At 44.2% G+C, this 19,211-nt stretch overlaps 1 protein-coding gene across 3 annotated transcripts in view; it reads right to left on the reverse strand.

Annotated features, from left to right (window-relative positions):
• Positions 1 to 478: 478 nt before the first annotated feature.
• The window catches only part of RTN4R (reticulon 4 receptor), an 889,107-nt gene continuing 870,374 nt past the window's right edge, over positions 479 to 19,211 (reverse strand). For all 3 annotated transcript variants that reach the window (XM_069214486.1, XM_069214487.1, XM_069214488.1), the window contains one exon: positions 479 to 2,477. In XM_069214486.1, coding sequence (XP_069070587.1) covers positions 1,051 to 2,477 — 1,427 coding nt within the window. In that variant the 3' untranslated portion in view covers positions 479 to 1,050. The remainder of the gene's footprint in view (positions 2,478 to 19,211) is intronic.

Genomic DNA, 19,211 nt, shown 5'->3' on the forward strand with positions numbered 1-19,211 from the left:
GCTATTTCGGGGGTGCTACAGTACCTTCCCGCATTCCAACTTCCAGCACCCAGACGGGGTAGAGAGCACGGGTATTAAGCAGGGCCATAAGCCACCCAGAGGGACCATGAGCTGCCATGCTGTAGAAGAGGCATACAGGGTAAAGAGGAAGATGCCCAGGGACCCTGGGTGGGTGAAAAATGAAAACTATAAACATGAGTCAAATAAATCTTAACTGAATTAATCGGTGCCACTGGGGGCCAGTGTTTTTTCTGTCAATGTGCCGTGGTCCATGAGTTATCAAGAAAAAAGGCTTTCATATGCACCAGTTGCAAAATGTTTTGTTCTCACAGAAAATACAGCTTGTAAAACACAATATGATATTTTTCATCTTACAAGTATAATATTTATGTGGGGAACTATTCGTGTACTCAATATTGTAATTTGTTCTAAAACTATGTGCAGGCATCTTTGTTGCATTAACAGTAATATACTATTTAGGAAAAAGAAATATTTATTTTTATATTTTTTATACTTTTACACAAGTAAAATAAAATGCATATCTATATAATACCGCAATCTTTGTGAATGAAAAGACAGCATTCTTTAACAAATGCTACCCGTGACCATGGTGTGACAAGAGATGAACACGGTTAAACTGCAATATTCAGAAACATAGGGGAAAACAGCATCAAATGCATCACCATTGCAAAGAAAAACTTGCAACTTCTTTCAGTAAGATTTTGATTTACAAACAATTGTCAAACATTCTTTCAGGAGCATTTTCCTGCGCTTCTTTGTAAAGTTGTTTTTTGTTTTTCACTGTTTATGCTGTAGCAAATGTTGTTCTGTGCCAGAGTGCAGTTTGAGGGGCAAAATATATATATCTCACAGGTCCGGGAATAACGCAGTTATATACACCATATTTTCTTTGTAAAGGCATCCAGTTATTTTTTGTTGTCGTGACAAAGCTTTCTTGCGGTGTACAGTGTTTTACTTCTGTTGTAACATCTTACAGAACTCAACACACTGTTTCCTGAAGTGTCAACCAAGAAAGAAAAACTGTAGGTTTCAACAAGGGTACGTAAGGCTCCACACCAATGAGAGGAGCAATAGACTGACACTGAAGTGCAGATTTGAACTACTTCCTGGCTGGGATAGACGACACTGAGTCTTGGACCGAGTTTTTTTAACGCAGCCCTGCCTTCTTTTTGTTGGTGCTGTAGAAGGTTCCATTGGATTTATGATTTCAGGCTTCAACTTGGTCAACGGTTTGTCAATATTACTTGGGAACGTTCCAAAAGGAGAATCATTAATCTGCTTTTGAGAGCCATTTTTTGTGGGACCAACATTTTCAACATATTTTGTTTTTGACATGTTTTCCTTATCCTTGAGAGGATTGTTGGGGGATAACCTGCTGGTGTGTGAGGAGGGTCCTGGTTTTCCTTCATAAATGAAGGATTTGTCGACATCAGGTTGACAACATTTTTGGGTACTGTCCTTTGAAATTAGGGGTGTGTCTGCAGTGGTAACCTTTCCTGATCTGGTCTTGGTACTAAAAATACTTGTTCTCATCTGGTTAGGATAATCAACACATCCATCGAGGTCGCTGCTTGGAAGCCTTTTGAGGTCTTTACCAGCCAAATTGGACGGAAGATAACATTCTAATTCAGAGGAAGAGCCCTTGAAGTTCTTGAACCAGCTCCAGAGGGACCTCGCTCTACAGTCACATATCCACTGGTTTCCATTCAATCGAAGATATTGAAGAGACACTAGGGGAGCCATCACTTCCTCTGTCAGAACTGTTAAGTTGTTATTAAACAAATACAATGTCATCACTTTCCCAAGGTCATGAAAAGCTCTCACGTGGATCTGACTCACTCTATTCTGATGAAGGAGTAGCCGATCCAAACCAACCAATCCTCTGAAAACATTTTCGGACAGGGTTTTAATTTTATTGCCATGCAGAAACAAAAATGTGAGGTTCGCTAGATCAAGGAATGTGTCGTCATGTAAGGCTTGCAAGTTATTGTCTTGAAGATATAGATATTGCAAAGAAAACAGCCCTCGAAAAATACCATTGGGCAGCTCAAGCAGACCACATCTGTCTATACGTAGAGAATGAAGGTGGGTGAGGCTTCTGAATGTGGATGGGCCGATTGATTTCAAGTTTCCATTGTCGCTGATGTCTAGCTCTTCCAGTTTATCAAGTCCATAAAATGTACCAGGCTCAATCACACTGATGTTGTTGGAATGAATCCAGAGGAGAGTAAGGTTGCGGCAAGCAGCAAAACTATTTGATCTCACAAGAGTTATCTTGTTGTTGTGGAGGTAAATTCTCTGGGTTTGTACAGGTATCTCTGTAGGGATGCTGGTCAATCTTTGTTGCTGACAACTTAATGTGATCTTGGGTTCATTGTAGCATAAACAGGCTCCTGGACAAGAGTCGACTTGGTCCTGGACGTTCAAGCAGAGTGCCAAAAACAGCAGTTTGCTTCCTAAAAGGATGAAAAATATGAAAGTCAGGTATTTCTAGATTGCGCACTGCTTAATCAAGTCATTAAGCTATAACATATAACACGTTTAATCAAATAATAAAACTATAAGATAAACCATTATAAGTTCAGATGAACTTTGAAGTGACAAAGAAGAAGTTCAATGTTTATAGGGAAAAAAACATTTTAAGACACAACAACACTTTGTATTACAGCAGCAGGAAAAAACTGCTGATGTCACAGGTACACAGGAGGTATAGTTCAAGATACGTTAGGGAGCCCTCCTGACCCAGTTTTCATTTTTCACTTCTAGCCAGACAAACATGTCCTAGAACCAAAATGTCTTTCGCAGCATGTAATTAATATGGCCAGGATTCAAAGCAGGCCTTCCTTATGAAAGGATTCAAGAGCAGTGCAAAGGAAGGAACGGCCCCACAGGAGAGACTCGGAGGGAGTGCAGCAGATGGAAAGGGTTTCAAAAATTGACATAAAAAAGCGTTACTTTGAAAGAAAGAGACAAAGCATGAGGGAAAACGTGAGCAAAAGGGAGAGAATGGTGAATGGGAGTAGGAACAAGAAGAAGAGAGACAACGGCAAGAAAGAATAGCAGGGTGGCAAGCAGTGTATGCTGTGCTATGATAGTAAAGCAGGAAGAGATAATCGAAATGTAAGCTTTTTTTGGTGTGTGATGAGCTGATAGTGCTGGGACTAGAGGCGGTAACTGGGACAGAGAAGACTGCTACCAGGACATGTCGTGCTAGTTTATTCCTTTCATTGCTCTTGTTCCTTTCTCATTATTGGCTACTCTGTTTTTTGCTCTTGTGTGGCCTGTTTCCTTACAAAGACTATGTACTGCAGACGGTAAGTGGCAGAGAGATGAGGTGGTCCCTAAAGGACTGACTTATTCTAAATCTTGTGTTGGGAAATGTTAGACCTGGCATCCTTAGCATGATTTCCCCTGACTTTCTGCCTCTGCCGTCTGTATTTTTGACTGTGTGATGGATTTTGCTTTTGCTGGTTTTGGTAGTCTGGGCAATTTACCATTGCTGATCAGTGCTAAAGTGCAAATGCTCCCTGTGTAAACTGTGATTATGATTGGTTATCTATGATTGGCATATTTGATTTACTATTAAGTCCCTAGTCTAGTGCACCATTTGTGCCCAGGGCTTGTAAATCAAATGCTATTAGTGGTCCTACAGAACTGATTGTGCCACCCACATGAGTAGCCATGTAAACATGTCTCAGACCTGCCATTGCAGTATCTGTGTGTGCAGTTTTAAACTGCAATGTCGACCTGGCAAGTGCACCCACTTTCCAGGCCCAAACCTTCCCTTTTAGTTAATGGAAGGCACTCAAAAGGTAGGCCCAAGGTAGCCCCTTGGGCAGGGCGCAGTGTATTTAAAAGGTAGGATATGTACTGGTGTGTTCTGCATGTCCTGATAGTGAAATACTGCCAATTTCAGTTTTCACTATTGCAAGGCATACCTCGCCCATGGGTTAACACAGAGATTGCATTGAAATATCTCTCAAGTGTAATTTTCTCTTGGAAGCAGATAGAGATTTGGAGTTTGGGGTCCCTGAACTCCAAATTTAAAAATACATCTTTTAGGGAAGGTGGGTTTTAAATTGTGTGTTTGAAAATGCCACTGTTAGAGAGTGGGAATTTTCTTGCTTAACTATTCTGTGTCTCTGCCTGGTGGTGGAATACACGTTTGGATCAGGATGGCAGTTGGGCTGCTTGTGAATTCACTCTAGACATTCACACAAAAAGAGCTGAGGTGTGCCCTAATTATACTGATGGGTCCTTTTGGGCTACAATGGTGGGGGGACATAACACTTGCACCTGAGTAGGGCTGTGCCTGTCCTTACACAATACAATCTCCAACCCCCTAGAGTGTGTCTTAGACCAGGGCAGGAAAGGAAGGGTCCTGTTGTAGGAAAGTACCATCTTGCCTGGCATGTTACCCCCATTTTCACTGTATGTATGTTTGTTTTTGCCTATGTGTCACTGGGATCCTGCTAGTCAGGACCCCAGTGCTCATAATGTATGCCCTGTATGTGTTCCCTGTGTGGTGCCTAACTGTATAACTGAGGCTCTGCTATCCAGAACCTCAGTGTTTATGCTCTCTCAGCTTTTAAAAATGTCACTACAGGCTAGTGACTAATTTTACCAATTCTCATTGGCACACTGGAACACCCTTATAATTCCCTTGTATATGGTACCTAGGTACCCAAGGTATTAGGCTTCCAGGAGATCCCTATGGGCTGCAGCATTTCTTTTGCCACCCATAGGGAGCTCAGACAATTCTTACACAGGAGTGCAACTGCAGCCTGAGTGAAATAACGTCCAGGTTATTTCTCAGCCATTTTCACTGCACATAAGTAACTTATAAGTCACCTATATGTCTAACCCTCACTTGGTGAAGGTTGTGTGCCAAGTTACTTAGTGTGTGAGCACCCTGGCACTAGCCAAGGTGCCCCCACATTGTTCAGGGCAAATTCCCCGGACTTTGTGAGTGCGGGGACACCATTACACGTGTGCACTACATATAGGTCAATACCTATATCTAGCGTCACCATGGTAACTCCGAACATGGCTATGTAATATGTCTAGGATCATGGAATTGTCACCCCAATACCATTCTGGTATTGGGGGGACAATTCCATGCATCTCCGGGTCTCTAGCACAGAACCCGGGAACTGCCAAACTTGCTTTCCGGGGTCTCCACTGCAGCTGCTGCTGCTGCCAACCCCTCAGGCAGGCTTCTGCCACCCTGGGGCCTGGGCAGCCTGGTCCCAAGAAGGCAGAACAAAGAATTTCCTCTGAGAGAGGGTGTTACACCCTCTCCCTTTGGAAATAGGCGTGAAGGGCTGTGGAGGAGTAGCCTCCCCCAGCCTCTGGAAACGCTTTGATGGGCATAGATGGTGCCCTCTCTGCATAGGCCAGTCTACACTGGTTCAGGGATCCTCCAGCCCTGCTCTGGCGTGAAACTGGACAAAGGAAAGGGGAGTGACCACTCCCCTGACCAGAGCTCCTCCAGTGTGTCCCAGGCCTCTGCCATCTTGGATACAAGGGGTGTTGGGGCACAATGGACAGCTCTGTGTGGCCAGTACCAACAGGTGACGTCAGAGACCCTTCCTGATAGGTGCCTACCTTTCTCAGTAGCCAATCCTCCTTTCTGGGCTATTTAGGGTCTCTCCTCTGGGTTATTCCTCATATAACGAATGCAAGAGCTCACCAGAGTTCCTCTGCACTTCCCTCTTTGACTTCTGCCAAGGATCGACGGCTGACTGCTCCAGGAGGCATGCAAAACCGCAACAAAGTAGCAAGACTACCAGCAACATTGTAGCGCCTCATCCTGCCGGCTTTCTCGACTGTTTCCTGGTGGTGCATGCTCTGAGGGCTGTCTGCCTTCACCCTCCACTAGAAGCCAAGAAGAAATCTCCAGTGGGTCGACGGAATCTTCTCCCTGCTAACGCAGGCACCAAACTTCTGCATCACCGGTCCTCTGGGTCCCCTCTCATCCTGATGAGCGTGGTCCCTGGAACACAGGAGCTGGGTCCAAATGTCTCCCACAGTCCAGTGGCCCTTCTGTCCAAATTTGGTGGAGGTAAGTCCTTGCCTCCCCATGCCAGACAGTAATCCTGTGTACTGTGTGATCTGCAGCTGCTCGGGCTTCTGTGCACTTTTTCAAGACTTCCTTCGTGCACACCCTAGCCTGGGTCCCAGGCACTCCGCCCTGCATTGCCCAACTCGCTGAGTTGGACTCCGACATCGTGGGACCCTCCTTTGTGGCTCTGAGTCAACCACTGTCCTCAGATCTTCTAAGTGCCTGTTCCGGTACTTCTGTGGGTGCAGCCTACTTCGGTGGGGGCTGAGCACCCCCTCTGTCTCCTCTTCCAAGAGGCCACATCCTGGTCCTTCCTGGGCCCCAGCAGCACCCAAAATCCTCAACCCCAACTCTTGCAGCTAGCAAGGCTTGTTTGTGGTATTTCTGTGTGGAAACAACTCTGCATCCTCCAGCACGCCGTGTGACATCTTCTTACTAAAGGAGAAGTTCCTGGCACTTTCCGTTGTTGCAGAATCTTTGGCTTCTTCCACCCAGAGGCAGCCCTTTTGCACCTTCATCTGGGGTTTAGTGGGCTCCTGACCACCCTGGACACTTGCGTGACTCTTGAACTTGGTCCCCTTCCTTTGCAGGTCCTCAGGGCCAGGAATCCATCTTCAGTGTGTTGGTGACAGTTGTTGTTCTTGTAGAATCCCCTATCTCGACTATACTGTCTTTCTGGGGTAGTAGAGTAACTTTACTCCTACTTTTCAGGGTCTTGGGTTGGGGTATTTTGGACACCCTTACTGTTTTCTCACAGTCCCAGCGACCTTCTACAACCTACCATAGGCCTGGGGTCCATTTGTGGTTCGCATTCCACTTTTGGAGTATGTGGTTTGTGTTGCCCCTAGGCCTATTTCTACCTATTGCATGCTATTGTGATTCTACATTGTTTGCACTACTTTTCTTACTGTTACTTACCTGATTTTGGTTTGTGTACATATCATTTGTGTATATTACTCACCTCCTAAGTGAGGGTATCCTCTGAGATACTTTTGGCATATTGTCACTAAAATAAAGTACCTTTATTTTTAGTAACTCTGAGTATTGTGTTTTCTTATGATATAGTGCTGTATGATATAAGTGGTATAGTAGGAGCTTTGCTTGTCTCCTAGTTCAGCCTAAGCTCCTCAGCTATAGCTACCTTTAACAGCCTAAGCTGCTAGAAACACCTCTATTCTATTAATAAGGGATAACTGGACCTGGCACAAGGTGTAAGTACCACAAGGCACCCACTATAAGCCAGGCCAGCCTCCTACACCTGTGCACTACAAAGACTTTCTGTTGAAGTTTGCCTACTTCAAAGGCAAAAATGAGTATAAATATTGGACTCAAAACCCCAGACTTTTAGAACACTTCTGGTTCAAGAGGAGACTGCCAAGGAGAAGAGATGAAGAGCTGTGGGGAGGAGTACTGCCCCTTTGCTGTGTGTGCTTTGCTGGGTCTGCACTTGTTGCTTCTGCTTTGGAGAGGACAAAGACTAGTCTTTGCTGTGTAGCCTGCCTGTGAAGTTTCTCCAAAGGCTTGGACTGAGCTTGCCTCCTTTTAAGAAGTCTCAGAGATGCCTCACCACTGACCCGTTCATAAGGAACCAACACCTCACCTACCCTGCATAGCAGTAAGGAACCAATGCCTCATCTCCTGCATAGCAGTATGGAACCGAAGCAACACTGGCTCCAGCGACTCCTAACCTTCTCGACTCCATGACATGTCTTTGATTCTGTCTAATTTCTAAGGTACTGTACCTGGGATCCGTGCAAGTCTATTACCGGTGCTGCACTCCCTCACAAGTGGCATTGGATTGTTGTGAACGACTCTGTCACAATGCTGTGATAGCACCAGTTGGAGCTATTGTTTCCAAGCACTTGTATTGAGATTTAATCTTTTAAAATTCGTATCTTTGCTTGTGTATGCTGGATTTTTGCCATTTTGGTCTTGTTTTACTTAGATAAATATTGGCTATTTTTAAACTGGTTTGGTGTCCTTTTGTTGTGTTTTCATGGTGTTACTGTGTGTGGGTGCAAATACTTAACACATTGCCTCTGAGATAAGTCTGACTGTTCATGCCAAGCTAGTAAGGAGTGAGGAGAGTTTATCTTAGTAGTGTGACTCCCTTACACGGACTAGAGTGAGGGTCCTTTCTTGGACCGGGTGCAGACTGACTGCCAACCAGAGACCCCATTTCTAAGAGGAAGAATACTGTGAGGCTTGAAAACTAAGCGGGCTAAGGTGGTGTTAAATATAAGGTCTGACACCTCTTCACATGATGCCTCAGAAAAATGAGAAACTTCAGTTAGAGGATGGTAAATGCAAAACCTCCATTGAAAAAGCAACAGATGTACCGACTACCAACTTCACAATTTTCACACCTCATTTGGGCCCATATTCATACTTTTTTAGCGCCGCATTTGTGCCACTTTTTGACGCAAAAGCGGCGCAAACGTACAAAATACAATTGTATTTTGTAAGATTGCGCCGTTTTTGCGACAAAAAGCGGTGCAAATGAGGCGCTAAAAAAGTTTAAATATGGGCCTTAGTGTTTTAAATATATCAGAGTTGTCAATGGATGAGTCTCAGTTTGCTCTCTGTTTCTTCAGTACATGGCACAGAATTTATTTTCAGTCAGGTTGTCCTCCACTAGTGAAAATGATGCCATGATCTCTGCTGGTCTGGTGGGTCACCTTCAAAAGTCAAATGGGTCTTTATGAGCAAGATGGTTCATAGATTGGAAATTCCTAATACAGCTAAAAGAATTATGAATCAGGAAAGTTATAAACTGCAAGATCAGTTCTATTAGATGGTGACACTCATTCTGAAATGTTTGATGGGGTAGTACATTCTGAAACATTTAACAATATGTTTGCTTCTCAGAAAAGGTCTGTTGTTTCATTTTCCACAGTTAAGAGATAGATCGTGTTTTGAGCAACAACAAAAAAATGTGTTTGGTGTTTAGGAAACAAAGTAATTTTGCTTCCTCGCCTTTCTCCTGGTACAAATACAGTATAGCATTCTCCACAAATTTAAAATTTGCTAAATATACCTACTATTGTCAAGTACTTAGTTTTATTGAATTTCTAAAAATGTATGAAGATCCCAGAAGCCCTTCATTTTAAAATATCAATACTTATATACATAAACTGATCATGATTAAATTGAATGAATTTATATAACACGTGGAAAGCAAGCTTGCACCAAACCTGATCATTAGAAGCCAAGTCAATCAGTGATAAATCCCTTTTTATCAGAGGATAGAATCGTATTTTAAAACACAATAGGAAAAAGTGTGAAAACATTTGCATAAGTGACCATGTATTGGTCTAATCCATGCTGTATGCTATGCATGGTATGAATGCTCTGGGTCCTGTGAGGTCAAGACATGCTCATCATCAGCCTCTGTTACTTTATTGGCTGGGAGATTAACATTATTTTTTAGGTCAAGCCTAGGCAACATGCATGCGCTGTCTGTCTGCGAGACCTGCTGTTTTCAGTAGAGGGACTTTGATCTCGCCTGATGCTTGCCATAAATTGGCTCCAGTGTTGCTCTTCTTTCCTGAGTCCTAATTTGTTCACACATCCGATACCACACTTCCGTTCTTAGCTGAGGAGCAATGTCCAAGGACTATATTCTTCCACTTTAGGTGTTTATCTGTTGTTTATGGGGACTACTTTTTGTTCTTGCCTGTTCGTGTTAAACTGTGGGTGCATGTTTAGGAGTGCTAGTGATTTTTCTATTTTACATTATTGTTTTGTCTTTTTGGGTTGAAATTCTTAACAGGCACTTCACACTCAGTGCTGCACCCATCTCATGGCGGCCATGCTTCATTTAAAACAATGATTAATAGCAACTTTCAACTAGCAACTAACACTCCCCACTTAGCGCGGAGGTCCCAATAGAAATCAATGGGAAATACACCTCCTTAAATACAATAAAAACCTGAGGCCGAAAACCTTAACATTGTGAGTTATACTCTTAAAGAATGTATTTTTTCCTGTAAGAATGAAACCGACGCTTGTCATTTTGCAAAGGATTGTGAGCATGAAAATATTATACAAAGGATGTCGACCTGCCAAGTCATTTCCTGCTTGGTCTCACTGTTGAAAGACCTGATCTCCGCCTTCTGCCTTCATTATCCGCATACACGGCAGCTCCTCTGAATGTCTCTGCTGCATTTCAGCTCAGCAAGGACTGAGCAGAGCAGCTGTTTTCAGAATGCAGTGTTAGCTGTAAAGTCAAATAAAGTCCTTTGTTTGTTCTGGGGTGCCAGCGCAGTGTTCACATCAGCTCATGACCCTAACCACAAACCTTCATTTTAAACAAGCACGTCTCTCAAGTGCTTGAATTATATTTCATTTATTGTATTAATCGTGCTTACGATATGGCTGCCTCATTGTTGGCTGGTAGACCACACCCATGACGTACTACAGTGACAGCTTCCGGGATCATACATCCGAGTATTGTCTGGAGTGCCATGAACTGCATTGAGCTGCACGCAAAGGCTGGAAACCCTGGTTTCATCTTGTGGCAGATGAAGGCGTTTACCAAAGCGCTCCCTCCCACTCCACAAACGTCTGTTCGAGAACACACTAAGGGCCAGATGAAGGTACAAACCATTTTGCGACTTGCAAATTGCGAGTCCTTCCGACTCGCAATTTGCAACTCGCAAACTGGTATGCAGAAAGGTGTCTCAGACACCTTCTGCGACTCGCTATGGGGTTGCAAAGACCCACCTCATGAATATTTATGAGGTGGGTCGCAGTTTGCGACCCCATAGCGAGTCTAGGCACTCACGGGGATGGTGGCCTGCTGGAGACAGCAGACCACCATGTCCGTGACTGCTTTTGAATAAAGCAGTTTTTTTCTTTTCTTTTTGCAGCCCGTTTTCCTTAAAGGAAAACGAGCTGGAAATAGAAAAAATACCGAAACCTTTTTGTTTCGGTTTTTTTCAGAGTAGGCAATGGTCCATAGGACCACTGCCTGCTCTAAAAAAAATATTTTTGTTTCCATTCACAAAGGGGAAGGGGTCCCATGGGGACCCCTTCCCGTTTGCGAATGAGTTACCATCCACTTCAAGTGGATGGTAACTGCGAGTTGATTTGCGACTCCTTTCGCGGTCACAAATCAACTCTACATCGCGATGCGGTCGCAAATAGGAAGGGCACACCCCTTCCTATTTGCGAGTCGGAAACACAGTTTGCGAGTCGGTACCGACTCGCACAATGTGTTTCTGCATCACGTGAGGCCTTTTGCGCCTTGCTAATGGCGTTTTTTGCCGTTTGCGAGGCGCAAAAGGCTACCTACATCTGGCCGTAAGTGTCTCCTGCCCATATGCTGCACTGCACAGCTACATGAGTGAAGCATTTACCAAATCAGGCCCACTAATTAAACAGAAAAACAGCCTTTACTCATGGTGATTTATCAATTTTCATTATTCAACTGCAACAATGTAAATTCTGATGTGTGCAAGCGATTTGAAAGCAATAGGTCATCTCCGAGGCACCTGTGTCGTTTTTTTATGCCTCTCTTTTCAAAGCTATAACAGAGCACATATGCACATGAAACTCACTTGAACCAGTTACTAAATTGTAGCAGAGAACTATCATGCGATTTGACTTAATCACTCAGCATATTTTGACATGACGACAGTACATTTTCTGTCATAACCATTGTGGTATGGTCCACCACCCACCAGTACTAAAACATATATAGCATAATGAACTTTTATTATTTTTAAGAAAAGCCATAGTCAGGACATAGAAAGTTCCTTGTGTAATTGAAATATAACAAAGTAGTCAGGCAAAACATACAGAAAAATGCACCCCATGTGAAAAGAGACACCACATTAGAAACACAGTAAAAAAGAAGCTGGTATTTTGCTAATCTCTGGTGTATCTTATAAGGACAACCTCTTGTTACAATTAAAATGTATATTGTAAATACAATTGTTCAGCTTTGTTCAGAGCAAAAGAGGTCTGTCTCATTTAGTTGTCAATTACATTTCTACCCCGTTGAAGGGTACCAGAGTCTCATCAAGACAAACTATGACCTCGGGAATGGTTGTTGTAAACAAGTGAATTAAATCAGGGGCCAAGTCTTGACTAGGGGTAGTAGGAGCATAGTAACGCCAGAATGACCAGCTTGGGGGAGGTGATCAAATCACCTTATGGTATAATAAGCCGCATCAGTTGGCTGGGGGCTAATCCTGCAGTGCAGAATGCTGAGAAATGCGGATCTCCCGATCAGAGGAGCGGCCTCCCCCATTCACATATATGCGTTTAGACACTCATGTCTACAGTGTGTCAATGTGAATATGGATATCCACACATATCTCTGTACATGCGATACTGATATATAATGTGTTATATTGACAGCTGAGTACACCTTAAAAGGAGTTGCAAGTCTTATTTTTCAAATGATTTTTCTTTAGCCACTTTCACACAGAGGAACGTGATTTTCTATTGTGTGACCGTCCTTTCAGCCCCTGTGCTGCAATGTGAATGGCAGGCCCATTCCGCAGTTTTGAAAAAGGGGTTAAGCATTGGCTTGATTTTGTTACATGGTTTACCAAAGTGCTCCCTCCCACTGCTTTTGGGGCTGTGAAAGGACCGTGACACCCTTAGATCTGTCAAGTGAAATTTCATGTCACTCCTCTAAAGAGGGAGTATCTGTGTTCACTCGAGCAGCATAAAAAATAACTAGGGATGACAAGATCAGTACTTTTGAATTGTAATGCAGAGCAGTTTACAAAAATGCACATTGTTGGAAAAGAAAACATGGAAGTATTTCTTTCACAATTGTATTACTTGTGAAATGTCATTACCGTCTTAAGCATTGTCGCCTTAGCATTTTTTACATCTAATTTATTATTATTTGTGCAAAAATTACATTCAGATACATATATGTAGTGCTTAATTTGTGCTTTTTGTTTCCGGTGCGGAGTACCAGCACGTATTTTTGAGGGCTGGCACTTATTTTTCTACCTCAAGTATTTACTGCAAGCAAAAGACACATATGGGAAAGATGGAGGAAAAAGTGTCACAATGGGAGAAAGCAGAAAGCTACAAGAGTGAGCTGAAGGGGATGGGAGTGGCTTTAAATGGATTGAAGAGGCTCGAGATGGCTTCAGGATTATGCTGCCTCAGTATTCTGTGTTCACACATTTAATTGCAGCAGCCACGTGTTTAAGAGGGTGGCTTTAGGCACCGGCACGTTTTTCTTTACAAATTAAGCACTGCATCTACTCCACTCCAAACCACTTAAATAAAAGACGTTGTCGTTTACAATGCCAATAGCTCTAAGTCTTGCAAATGCGAGACCTATGCATTGCTACTACTACACCATATCAGTTAGCTCTTATTAATCCTTTTTACAATGTCTTGCATGTAACCTATTTATAGGCTTTCTAACTCGCCACTTTTTTAGGATTCTAGTTAAGTCTTTCGATAGTGTATTATAAATTCTAGCACATAGATAATTCTCCTGAGTATGACTCGTTTTTCTCAGGCTTTTCCTCTCTGGAAAACACCTGCCATTGAAGTCAGTTCACTGTGTCTCTTTTTCTACTCCATCGAACTGCTTATGCTATCAACGTATCATCAAAGTGGCATCTAAATACAAAAGATAATGACAAAACGAGGTGCATGAAGATAGTAAAATTACAATTGACAGGCCACTTGTCTGTTGCCATGCATAAGACAGTTCAGTTGGTTAACCACCAGCCTATGACCCTAATATTTACTCACAGATGAGTGAAAACACGAGGTACTTTAGGTTGGATTAACAATTAGAAAAAACATTCTTTAGAAAATAACAAAATTAATTTATTTTAGTTTAGTTAATAATGACTCTTATTCTATGTGTTAGCATAGAATTTACTCTATGGTGCCTACTGTATTAACTCCATGAAATTAGAAAATGGGCTGATTATCAAGGGTTCTTTTCCTTTCCCTTTCTTTAGTGTATGAAACACAGGATTTAGAGAGCAAGCAAGAACAACGAGACAAAATCAGTAATTTGCATGATAGATTCCAAGTTGGCTCATTCGGATTTTATCTTCTAAAGCAATTAACTCATGTGGAATCCATATAAATAATTGTGCTTTTATAGCAGCTCTCAGATTTGGTGTAAAGTTCAACTGGACAGCCTTCTTTGTAAAAAGGAGCCTCTAAAAGCATTTGCATGGTGCAGAGAAATAAATATTGGTAATAACTATTATGTTGTATACTTCTTTTCTGCAGCATTCATCTGCAGATATTCCTAAGTAGATAATAACTATGCTGCCCAAACCTAAAGAAGGTGTGGGTTCATCTGTCCTCTGGGTTGAAACAGTTGTCAACTCAACTAGTTTATAATCTATCAGGCATATAAAGCATTTTGTGTTGGATATTAGCACAGCTTTGCCATCTGAGTTTCCTTGACCAAAAAAATAAAAAAACAGTCATTGACACTTTTTTTTTATTTTTTTTACAAAAGATTATCAATTTGTAATACGTCAGTTGAACATAACTGTAACATTTGATTTCACTCTTTGTAGCTTCTGTAGGGGGCTGGCCTGGTTTGTGGTGAGTACAAAAGGTACTCACAGCATATAGCAGGTCCAGTTATCCCTTATTAGTGAAATGTAGCCAGTGTCTAGAAGCCAGGCTCTCTATGGGTAGTGTGGGCGAGCAGCCGCAGCCTAACTAGGAGTCATGCAAAGCTCATGCAATACCACTGTAGCCACACAGTACTTACACACATGAAAGGAAATACTAATTGTTACAAAAATAAAGGTATTTTATTTTGGTGACAAATTCCAAAAATACCTGAGAGACTACACTCCCTTAGGAGGTAAGTAGTATACACAGTATATACACTAGAATGCAGTAATAGCTGTATAAACAGTTAGAAAACAGTGCAAATAGTGAAAATCACAATAGATAGCAATGGGCCTAGGAGTAACACAAATCATATACTAAAATAGTGGAATTTCCCACCTATGCAAGTATAGTGTAGTGTATAGTGTGTAGAGGGGGGCTGGGAGTGTAAAAAAATACCAAAAGTAAGCAATAGAACCAACCCCAGAGCCCAGGAAATCAGGAGTAAATGGCAGTAAGTTTCCTATAACACACAAGAACATGTGATAGAAGATGATGCAAGAACCAGAAGAGACTGCAAGACACCAATAATGGATTCCTGGACCTGAAGACCTGTGGAAGAAGGGGACCAAGTCCAAGAAGCACTGAAGAGTCCAGGGAGAACAGGAGCCCCTGCTAACCCGGATGAAGGTGCAAAAGAAGAACCACTGATGAAGAAGAACAGTCAGTACTACACCCAAGAAGACTGATGTGGGTTCCTGGTTGGTGCAGATGATGTACCACACGGGATGGATGATTGCAGTCTGGTTTGCATTGCTGGATTCCGCAAGCAAGCCGTGGCACATGCAAAGCACCCAATAGCGGAAAATTGCAGTGCCCGGGACCAGGAGGGACCTAGTGGGCTCTACACAGGAGGGGGAGACAGAGAGGGCTCTCAGCAACTCAGAGAGCCTTCAGAAGACCAGGCAGCATGCACAGGAGTCACACAGCCCGGGGACAGAGAAGGTGCCAAAGGAGGCCTATGCAGCACTGCACAAAGGGATCCCACGCTGGCGGAGAACCACTCAGGAAGCTGTGCGTTGCAGGATGGAATGCTGGGGGCCGGAGCTTCACGGTGAAGGACTTTGTGGAAGGATGCCAACAAGCCTTGGCAACTGCAAAACATGCGGTGTGGGGAAGCACGCTCTTACCTCCACCAAAGTTGGACAGCTGGACCTTAGCACTGTTGGGACCACTTCAGTCCACCACCTGGATTCACTTACTTCTTCAGGACAGGAGACCCACACCACCTGTTGTCACTGCAGAGGGGTGCCTCCTGAAGCATGGAAGTGACTCCTTCACTTCAACTGAGATTCCTTTGTTCTACTGGTGCAGGCTGAAGACTGGCTGTCCTCTGAGGATGCACAACATGGAAACAGTTGCAGTTGCTGGTAGGAGCTGAAGATACAATGTTGCAGAAGTCATCTTTGCTTCTTTGTTGCAGTTTGTAGAGTTCCTGAAGGGTACAGGTGCAGTTTCATTGGTAGAAGGTGAAGTAAAGGATGCAGAGGATTCCTGCTGGAGTCTTGCAACCCGAATCTGAGGAAACACCCAAAGGTGAGTCCCTAAATAGCCATGAAAGGGGGATTGGTCAGCTACACAGGTAAGCACCTTTCAGGGGCAGGCTCTGATGTCACCTGCTGGCACTGGCCACTCAGATGCTCCCAGAGTGCCTCATGACCTTGGAATACAATATGATAAAACCCAGGGACACTCTGGAGGAGCTCTGGACACCACCCCTGGGGTGGTGATGGACAGGGGAGTGGTCACTCCCCTTTCCTTTGTCCAGTTTTGCCCCAGAGCTGGGACTGGGGGTCCCTGACCAGGGGTAGGCTGGTTTATGCAAGGAGGGCACCATCTGTGCCCTTCAAAGCATTTCCAGAGGCTCTGGGAGGCTACCCCTCCCATGCCTGTAACACCTATTTCCATAGGGAGAGGGTGTAACACACCTTTCCCAAAGGAAATGCTTTGTTCTTCCTTCCTGGGCTCGAACTGCTTGAGCAACAGGAGGGCAGAAACCTGTCTGTGAGGTGGTGGCAGCAGCTGGAGCTGCATGGCAAACCTCAGAAGGCTGGAATGGCAGTACTGGGGGTCCACTGTGGAACCCCCAGAGTGCATGGAATTATACAACCAATGCTAGAATAAGCATTGGGGTATAATTCCAAGATGTTAGACAACTTACATGGCCATATTCGGAGTGACCATTGTGAAGCTGGAAATAGGAATTGACCTACATCCAGTGCGCACGTAAAATGGCGTCCCCGCACTCACAAAGTCCGTGAAAATGGTCCTGGATGATGTGGGAGCTCCTCTGCTAGTACAGGGGTGCCATCACACACAGGTACATTGCACCTAGCCTTCTGGGTTGGAAGGCCTGACATATAGTTGACTTATAAGTGACCTGGTGCAGTGTAAATGGCAGTGAAAGGGTGCATGCACCATTTCACACAAGCTGCAATGCAGTCCTCTAGAAGTCTTTGCATGGGCTCCTGTTAGACCTGACATGCCTTAGGGTGGTCACCCCTAACTTTTTGCCTGCCTCCCTCCACTTTTTGGACTCTGTTGTTGCTGGCTCTTAGACTCTGCGCACTTTACCACTGCTAACCAGTGCTAAAGTGCATATGCTCTCTCCCTTTAAACATGGTAACTTTGGATCATACCCAATTTGACTATTTAATATACTTAAAAGTCCCTAGTAATGTGCACTGTATGTGCCTAGGGCCTGTAGATTAAATGCTACTAGTGGGCCTGCAGCACTGGTTGTGCCACCCACTCAAGTAGCCCCTTTACCTTGTCCCAGGCCTGCCATTGCAATGCCTGTGTGTGCAGTTTCACTGCCACTTCGACTTGGTATTTAAAAGTACTTGCCAAGCCTCAAGCTCCCCTTTTTCTACACATAAGTCACCTCTAATGTGTTCCCTAGGTATCCCCTAGAGCAGGGTGCTGTGTGGGTAAAAGGCAGGACATGTACCAGTGTAGTTTACATGTCATGGTAGTGTAAAACTCCTAAATTCGTTTTTACACTACTGTGAGGCCTGCTCCCTTCATAGGCTAACATTGGGGCTGCCCTCACACATTGTTGAAGTGGCAGCTGCTGATCTGAAGGGAATAGGAATGTCATATTTAGTATGGCCAGAATGGTAATACAAAATCCTGCTGACTGGTGAAGTTGGATTTAATATTACTATTTCAGAAATGCCACTTTTAGAAAGTGAGCAATTCTCTGCACTTAAATCTTTCTGTGCCTTACAATCCACGTCTGGCTAGGTTTAGTTGACAGCTCCTTGTGCATTCACTCAGACACACCCCAAACACAGGGTACTCAGCCTCACTTGCATACATCTGCATTTTGAATGGGTCTTCCTGGGGTGGGAGGGTGGAGGGCCTGCTCTGACACAAAGGACTGCCACACCCCCTACTGAGACCCTGGCAGACAGGATTGAACTGAAAGGGGACCTGGTGCACTTCTAAGCCACTCTTTGAAGTCTCCCCCACTTCAAAGGCACATTTGGGTATAAAACAGGGCCTCTGCCCTCCCACCTCAGACACTTGCTGGAGAAGAAACCTGAACCAGAACCTGCATCCTGCCAAGAAGAACTGCCTGGCTGCTCAAAGGACTCACCTGTCTGCTTTCTACAAAGGACTGATGCCTTGCTGTTGGCGTGCTGCCTTGCTGAACTCTTGTCTGGCTGCCAAAGTGCTCTCCAAGGGCTTGGATAGAGCTTGCCTCCTGTTCCCTGAAGTCTCAGGACCCAAAAATCTTCTCTTTTTCATTCGGACTCCCCGTGCGCCGAAAAATTTGACGCACAGCTTACTCCGTGGTGAGAAAATCGCCGCACGCCGACGCTGCTCGACGCGACACCTACGGTGCGACCGGAACTTCGACGCACGGCCTTGCAGGGACAACGCTGCCCGACTTCCAGAGAGGAAATCGACGCAAAGCATGCCGTGAGAAAGAAAATTCCACGCACAGCCTCCCGGAACGAGGCACAGCTGGATAACAAGCCGAGGAATCCACGCACAGACCCTGGGACATCTGGTAATCCTGCGAACCATAGAAGGAGTGAGCCCGTGTGTCGGAAAACAACACACTTCTTCCCCGAGTGAAAAATAACGACGCAAGTCCGTGTGTGAAGGGGCCAAACCCACGCACACACCATTTTTCTTCCAGCAGAACGACGCATGTCTCCCCGCGTGAAAAATAACGACGCAAGTCCGTGTGTGAAGGGGCGAAACCGACGCACACACCATTTTTCCACGCATCTCCTCCTCTGCAGCCCTCTGCTGAGATTTTCCACTCCAAACCAGGTACTTTGTGCTTGAAAGAGACTTTGGGGGTTATTCCAACTTTGGAGGAGGTGGTAATCCGTCCCAAATGTGACGGATTTACCACCAGCTGTATTACGAGTTCCATAGGATATAATGGACTTGTAATACGGCTGGTGGTATATCCGTCACTTTACCGTCACTTTTGGGACGGATTACCACTTCCTCCAAAGTTGGAATAACCCCCTTT

This window comes from Pleurodeles waltl, chromosome 11 (genome assembly GCF_031143425.1).
Source record: "Pleurodeles waltl isolate 20211129_DDA chromosome 11, aPleWal1.hap1.20221129, whole genome shotgun sequence".
Lineage (NCBI taxonomy): Eukaryota > Metazoa > Chordata > Amphibia > Caudata > Salamandridae > Pleurodeles > Pleurodeles waltl.